This window comes from Mandrillus leucophaeus, unplaced genomic scaffold (assembly GCF_000951045.1).
Source record: "Mandrillus leucophaeus isolate KB7577 unplaced genomic scaffold, Mleu.le_1.0 Scaffold833, whole genome shotgun sequence".
In the NCBI taxonomy this organism is placed as follows: domain Eukaryota; kingdom Metazoa; phylum Chordata; class Mammalia; order Primates; family Cercopithecidae; genus Mandrillus; species Mandrillus leucophaeus.
The window spans coordinates 532,196-540,680 of record NW_012109064.1 but is presented as its reverse complement, the minus strand read 5'-3'; the positions used below and the strand labels follow the sequence as shown (position 1 = coordinate 540,680).

At 38.4% G+C, this 8,485-nt stretch overlaps 1 protein-coding gene across 2 annotated transcripts in view; it reads left to right on the top strand.

Moving 5' to 3' along the window:
- Positions 1–8,485, top strand: part of RORB (RAR-related orphan receptor B) — a 192,853-nt gene that overhangs the window by 162,465 nt on the left and 21,903 nt on the right. For both annotated transcript variants that reach the window (XM_011968250.1, XM_011968251.1), the window contains exons 5-7: positions 3,265–3,386; positions 4,792–4,924; positions 7,741–7,848. In XM_011968250.1, the coding sequence (XP_011823640.1) occupies positions 3,265–3,386; positions 4,792–4,924; positions 7,741–7,848 (363 nt within the window). The remainder of the gene's footprint in view (positions 1–3,264; positions 3,387–4,791; positions 4,925–7,740; positions 7,849–8,485) is intronic.

Here is an 8,485-nt window from a genome sequence, read left to right as displayed (position 1 = left end):
CCCAGTCCTCACTTGCTCTTTCTACACCTCACTTCTATCCTCAATAAAGGGGAGACTGGTTGTAAAGAAGTAAAGGTTGTAAATATATAAGACGTAATGTCAGAAATTACCTAGCCTACAGCTAGCTTTCTATCTATCATTCCCTCTACCTGGGATGCATCTTTCTCTTCTCCATGTGGCAAACTGTGCTCATCCTTCAAGACCCAGGCATCTCCTCTATAGTTATTTTCCTGCCCCTACCCCCAGACTAAGTTAGCCACTTTCTTCTTTGGGCTCCCACAATAACTGTGGGCATTTATTGAATCATGATATGAAATTATATTGTTGTAAGATACTTTAAAACAAAGGCAAGAGTAGGGGATGGTGGCTCACGCCTGTAATCCCAGCACTTTAGGAGGCTGAAGCAGGTGGATCACTTAAGGTCAGGAGTTCAAGACCAGCATGGCCAAGATGAGAAAACTCTGTCTCTACTAAAAATACAAAAATTAGTCAGGCATGACGGTGGGCACCTGTAATCACAGCTCCTCGGGAGGCAGAGGCACGAGAATAGCTTGAACCTGGGAGGTGGAGGTTGCAGTGAGCCAAGGTCGTGCCACTGCTCTCCAGCCAGGGCAACAGAGTGAGACTTGATCTCAAAAAAAAAAAAGAAAAAGAAAAAGAAAAAGAAAGAAAGGAAAGGAAAAGAATAGAAAAGCCAAAATCTTTGTTTTTTAATCTGTACCTTGACCTGATATAGAGTACCTTCTCGAAACTATTTGGTGAATGAATATATGAAGGCATTATACTGGGATCTGATATCCAGTTCTGCTATCCAGTTCTTGAAGAGCTCATAATCTTGAAGGGTGTGGGACAAACATAGGGATTCAAATAACCACAGTAGGAGTCTCACTGGAACAAGGGCTCAATTAAGGCAGAATCAAAGTGTGATGGCAGCCAGCCCTTCTTCCTGAGGACATGGTTGGCAGGGAAACTTTCACCAGGCATGGCCATCCGGGTTGAGTGCTGAAGCATGCATGTGGATTTAATTTCCTATTTCCTTAACCTTCCCACATATTTATTGTACCTACCCTTCCTCATAAACCATAGACTCCTATATTTTGATATCAGAAGGCCAGAAAATTCTTAAGCTTCGGCCAACAGTTCCAAGCAGAAATCATAAAGGAACAGATAGAGTTTTTCATAATACAATTTTGAGTGGCAATGATCATCTTGTTTATTAACCTTGAAGCCTATAAATTACCAACACATCAGCATGTCTTTGAAGATGAAAACAAGCTACACCAAGAAGATAATAGTTTGAAAACTATAAAGCTATAAAATCTTTTGTTATCATTATATACCTACTGGAGAGCAAATATGTTTTCTAGGTTCTAAGTAATTAGACTGTCCCAGTGAAATTGAAAAATGATGAGCCATGACATACCAATCTATTTTAATATGATAGATAGAGGAATTTTTATCCTTTTTATACTACAGGAGAATGTTCAATAAAACTTCGAATACAGGATTTTCTAAAGAAAGGATTTTGTAATATCATAAGCAATGCAAGTCTTGAAATGCTCAATGCTGAACCCAATAGAGTAGAACTATCATCAGAAGTTAGCATTTGGTAGCATCTTCTACATGCATTATTTTATTTTGATTGAAAAACTCTAATAAATATTGAAATATCTTCCTTCAGTAGGATGGATTGCAGAATTAAATATATCCCCTGAATTTTATCTCCATTGGAGTCATCATATTGCTCCCCTGAGGACAAACTCTGTAGACTGTCCTAATAAGGATAACAGTGGCTACCATTTATTCAGTGTTTCCAATGTGCTGGGTGATGGTCTATAGGAGATTTTTATTTAGAAAATTTATTAGAAGCTTAAATTTACAAATTTTTGTTTTTTACCTCACTAAAATGTAATTTACTTCGTACCCTGTATACCAGAAGCTGAGTGAGATAGAAAGGAGACGCCCAAATGCTGCTTTGAGGGCTGTCCTGGAGAGATGGGGTTGGTCATTTAGAAAGAACAGAACTTACGTTTGAAATGGCACACCCTGAAATACAAGAAAATTTTATTTTCAAATAGCAGGTGGGATGACAAGGGACCGCCTCCTAGCTCCAGCCGCCTTCAGGGGACTCACAGCAGGCTGGTTTTGTTTTGTTTTGCTTTGTTTTTGAGACGGAGTCTTGCTCTGTCACCCAGACTGGAGGAGAGTGGTGCGACCTCCACCTCCCAGGTTCAAGTGATTCTCCTGCCTCAGCCTCCTGAGTAGCTGGGATTACAGGAGTGTGCCACCACACCTGGCTAATTTTTTGTGGGTTTTTTTAGTCGAGATGGGGTTTCACCACGCTGACCAGGAGGTCTTGATCTCCCACAGCAGGCTTTTTTTAAGAACAGCTCTTTTATCTGGTTCTATTGCTCAACTTTCATGTCTCAAAACCCAAAATGATTGGTATTTAAGATACAATGTGAAGTACAATTTGATTGAGATAAACTGCCCAAAACTGTGCTTGCTACTAATTTTTGTGAATATAATCATTTAATCATTTTTAAACTTTTTTTAAAAAAAAGATTATTATATAAAAAATTAAAAAAGAGAATATAGTGGTCCCTATGACCCAATTCCAATCATTATCAACTCATAAGCCAATATTGTATTGTGTATACCACCTCTCCTATTATTACGTCAGATGTTTACATTGCCCCAAAGTCAAATCTACAAAAATATTATCAGAAAATTTAATTTCTTTCCTTGTCCCTGCATTCTATTCCCTATTTCCTCTATACATAGCCTTTCTTTTAGTTTATTCTTTAATGCTTCCTTTTAAAAAATATATAGGCAAATAAATTTATATTTTAATGCCCCCTTTCTGAGATAAACAATAGGGTTCTAGTGATTTTCAAAACATTTTAAAGTGTTTTGGAGTACAAGTGTTAAGACTGTTAGTTGACTTTCAAGCCAAAAAGCAAGAAATATGATAATTTTATGTCTTTTTAAAAAATAAATACCTTTGAATGGTTTACAACTTGTAAAACCCCTAAGTTGTGATCAAAAGATCTGGGGGAAAGCAGTAAATTTTGATTAAAATACTGAAAGTTGAAAAAAGGCAATAAAGAGTTTGTCTGAAGATTGTAAGATAGATAGCAATGTTAAAGACACTTTAATACAGTTGGAATATCTCCAAAAGGCATTCTTATAGTAAACACATTAAAAGCTAATGAGCAGAGTGATTTTATTCACAAAACTTTGACTTGATATCTTTTCTCACAGATCGAATTGCACAGAACATCATTAAGTCCCATTTGGAGACATGTCAATACACCATGGAAGAGCTGCACCAGCTGGCGTGGCAGACCCACACCTACGAAGAAATTAAAGCTTATCAAAGCAAGGTACTCTGGGCAACCATGAGAAAGTTTTTCTGTGATTACCCTATTGCTGTCTTGCTCAAACTCAGCACTATTGGCACGTTGTGCTGGGCAATTCTTTTCTGTAAGGGCATCCTGCAAATTGTTCGATACTTACCAGCATCCCTGGCTCTACCCACTAGATGTGGCATCGCCCTCACACACACTTGTGACAACCAGAAATGTCTCCAGATACTGCCACCTGTTTCTAAGGAGGCAAAACTACCCTGATTGAAAACCACTGCCCTATTTGAGTGACTACAGAGACTGTGCCTTCATCAAATGACTTTAGGACATCTCTTGATGACTTCTTGGGTCAAGGCAAGGAGCAGGAGCAATGTAATAATCACAGCAGTTGTAACTGTCACAAACTTACACAACAAATATATAGAACAAAGCTTTCTAAATTTTCTTCTTGCCCTATATGTTAAAAAGAGTCCCAAAAAAAGGAACAACTCATCCCGTATTTTTATTATTACACTATGTTATTTCTTTGGGTTTATTGAAGAAGTTTTTAAGAGGAATTTATTGTTGTTTTTCAGCATTTACATTATATTACTTTGGGATAGAGATCCCCAATTACAAAATTTACCAGTAGATGGAACTTTAATAACGTTAATAAAATATATAAGTATGTGTATATCTAAATAAATGTTTACAATATGCTGATTTTTCTCCACCAGAACAATTAAATCTTAGTATTTTTACATAAAGAGGGAAACAAAGGTATTGGGTCGCTATGGCCAATACAAATTAGAATTAACACATTTCAAAAAATAACCCGAGGACTAAAATATATCTGGGGGATTCTACTGAACTTAGGAGAATGATGTGATTTAATATAATGCCTTTTTCCTTGGAATTCTTTTTATGCCAAAAAACAATCTCTGTAGGTCTGGAAAAAAGACACAACATAAAAATGTTACAAATTTAGTGTCCATCAGGTACCCATGAAAATGACGTCATGGAAGCCTGTGAATGAAACCGCTATCCCTCAATGCAAAGCTTTGCTTTTTATATTAATAGTATATAAAGATAGATCTGTTATTTTCTTTACAAACTCAGGCTTCGTTTAGGTGAGAAGGAGGAAAAGGAGGAAAAAATAGTAAAGAAAATAACAAAGCTATCCTTACATACTATAAACAATGTTGCTGTTATTTTAGCCTCGGTACTTTGATCACTTTGGCCTACTGAGGTCCAAACAGGTCAAAATGTTATCTTAGGGAAAAAAAAAAAATAAAAGTAGTGCCGTCTTCTTTTAAAGGAATCCTATAAATTCCCTCCTTGGGCCCCAACTGACAGGTGAACACCAGGAAGGCAAATCTGAGTGTTCTGTGGACTCTCCATAAGTCGTTTGCCCTCTTTACATTGCGTGTCTTCTCTCCTGAAGTCCAGGGAAGCACTGTGGCAACAATGTGCCATCCAGATCACTCACGCCATCCAATACGTGGTGGAGTTTGCAAAGCGGATAACAGGCTTCATGGAGCTCTGTCAAAATGATCAAATTCTACTTCTGAAGTCAGGTAAGCAAGAAGATTCATGAGGGGCCTATTTCAGATAAGGATGTGGTCAGCCCTTAGCACTGTGTTGGTTCTAGAAAATCCTCCTTCCGATATGCAGCTCGTTTCTGCCACCCACATTGTCAGCCAACTCCCCGAGGAAACGCTCAGTAATAAAAATGCCCTGATACTCATTCAGTTCCCCTTTGAAGTCAAACACAATTTTGCTTATTGAAAGTGGAGCTATTAATTGCAGAGGTTGAGATACGCAGCTTGACAGGCAGTGCAAGTAATTAGCGTGTCAAGGTGGCTGAATTGCTGAGCCGGCGCTAAAACGTACTCCTTGCCTTCTGTGAAAGGAAAAAAAAAAATGCAGGCTAGCTGAGTTCTGCCTCTGTGGTCATTTCCAATCATTTTAATGAGGATAGCCTGCAGCCAGTATACACCAGGAGAAACTCCACGGTACTCTAATCTTTCCCTACCCTTCCCTCACACACTCTCTGACACACACAATTTTAATGGAAGTAGCTCAAGAAACTCTGCATATGATTGACTTTGCAGATGTTATTACCAAACAGGAAAAAGAAATTATTTGTCTTTCTTGGGCCCCTTTGAAAATAGAAAATAAGAACCACGATGGTGTTTATGTGAATTTTCATAGACCTAAGCCATGATAATAATAATAACATACTCATATGTAAAATAACACATATATGTTTATGTTTCCCTATGACATCTCAAGTAATCTTGTGAGATCTATATTATTATTTCCATCTTACAGAGGAGGAGGAAAAGATTCAGAGAAGTGAAGATCTATGTTCAATATTACAAAACCAGTACATGGCAAAGTTGGCATTTGAACTTGGGCCAAATATAACTGTTATTCTAAGATATTGCTGCTTCTTTACCCAATGACGCAACTTGATGAAAACCTAGACTTAAGTGCCAACTTGATGTACCAGTCATCTAAACCACTGCAAAATTTAACTAAAACAACAGGAATTATTTATTCTGCTCTCAAAGCTACAATTTGGGCAGGGCTCAGCAGGGATGACCTTATCTCTGCTCCATGTGGTATTCACTGAGTCAGTTCAGCTGAGGGCAGAGGAATCCACTTTCAAATTGGCTCATTCACATGGCTGATGAGTTGTGCTGGTTGACAGCCTGGAACTGGGCTGGGGGCCTCAGTTCCTCTCCATGTGAGACCCTCCATAACTGCTTGGACTTGCTCACAACATAATCACTATGCTCCAAAAGCTAGCACCCCAAGAGAACAAGGCAGAAATGCATAGACTTTTCTAACTTAACTTCAGAAAACAAAATATTGTTATTTCCATTATATACCATCAGTCATGAAGGCCCACCCAGATTTAAGGACAGGAGACATGGATTCTACTACTTGATAGGGGAGTGGTAAGGTCCTAGAAAACATATGGGATGGAAAATATTTTTTCTGACCCTCTTTGAAAAGTGAAATCTGCCACACTTGATATGTGACCTTGAGCTAAACTCTCTAGATAGCAGTTTCTTCATTTGTAAAATAAAGAGATGCACTAGAAACAATGAATTTCAAACTTGGAATTGCATCAACAACATCAAAGGAGACTATTGACAGTTCAGAGACGTGGGCACCGTGAGTCCCATGGAATCCAGATCTCCTGGAGGGGAACCCAGTTCACTGTATCTCTAACTAAGACTCAGATATAGCCAATCCATGGGCTGACATTTGGGAACCACTGAACCATAAAATCTTTAACATCTCTACCTGGCATAAAAATGTTGACTCCAGTCCAGAAAGTAGGCCTTACGTAACTCCTCCATAAAATAGGGCTAATAAACTCATCTGAAATAGTTACTGTAAGAAGCAAAGATAAAAAAGGCCAAACAAAGTTCCTTCCATTGTGTAGATACTCAATAAATGGTACCCATCTACTGTTTGTGTCAGAAAAGTTTTCCTTCAATTAATACTTGCAAATCCTCCCCATGTATAAGCCTCTATGCTAGGTGACATACCAAAGACAAGCAGAGAGAAATCAGCAAACGTATTTACAGCAAAGGAAATAAAACAGAGACACAAAGATAAAGTGGTGGACTAAGACGGGTACCAAAGTTGTAGGCTAATCACCAGTATGATGCTCTCATACAAATCTGTGGCTGCTGAGTCTGGCTGTTGACTTCAACTACACTGTGGGGCAAAAGTCCATTTCTCCAAAATATGGAGAAGCTATGCAGCAGTATTTCCTCAGGATGTTAATAGTGCTCAAAGGGAAAAACAATGGTAGTAAACAAATTCATTCAATAAATATTTACTTAGCAACTACTATGTGCCAGAAACTTTTCTTGGTCCTGGAGATGCAAGAGTGAATACAATAATCATGACTGCCTATCACTGCAGACAAAATTCCTGCCTTCATTTCATCAATTGCGAATTCAAGAATCGAACTAGCTTTAATATTAGTCAAAAAATAGAGAGAAATTTATTTTCAACAAGTAATGTCACTGCCCTCCAGCTTAGCCACCTGTAAAATATATTTTCTCCTTAATTCTTCATGTAAGTATCAAGAAAACTTTATTTCTAACGTATTAAGTTGGTGCAAATATATTAGGTTTTTGCCATTACTTTCAATGGCAAAAACTGCAATTATTTTTGCACCAACCTAATAGTTTTAGGGGAAGGAACTTAAGGGATTTCTGCAGGTGTGTGCCTGTGTGTCTGTATGTGTCTCTCTGTGTGTTTTAAAGTTCTTGAAAGTCTCTTAGCTATATGCAGTAATAACTTCTTATTATTGGATATATATGTATATTTTTACTTTATTTTTATTTATATTTTTTACTCATAGGTTGCTTGGAAGTGGTTTTAGTGAGAATGTGCCGTGCCTTCAACCCATTAAACAACACTGTTCTGTTTGAAGGAAAATATGGAGGAATGCAAATGTTCAAAGCCTTAGGTAAGTTTCCCTTTGATGAGGACACAATTTTATTAGCTACCATCAGTTTCTCCACTTAGATTGAAATTGGCAAATGAAATGCCTTGATTCTTTGATGTGAACCAGTATCTCATTATTCGATAAGGGATGGACCAGGTGAGCTTCTAATTCAGGCGAGCCTCTCCTGATCTTGTAACTGTGGCCTCCAGTACAAAAGAAAGAGAGAACTGAAGACCCTCCTGAAAACAACCCTATTGAGACATGGGCATGGTGGCTCACGCCTGTAATCCCAACTACTCGGGAGGCTGAGGCAAGAGAATCGCTTGAACACAGGAGGCGGAGGTTGCTGTGAGCCGAGATCATGCCACTGCACTCCAGCTTGTGTGACAGAGCAAGACTCCATCTCACATAAATAAAATAAGTAAATAAAATTAGCCAGGCATGTGATACACACCTGTAGTCCCAGCTAGTTGGGAGGCCGAGGCAGGAAGAGTGCTTGATCCTGGGAGATCGAGGCTACAGTGAGTCATCTTCACACCACTGCACTACAGCCTGGGTGACAAAGTGAAACCCTGTAAAAAAAAGAAAGAAAGAAGGAAGGAAAGAAGGAAGGAAGGAAGGAAGGAAGGAAGGAAGGAAGGAAGGAAGGAAGGAAGGA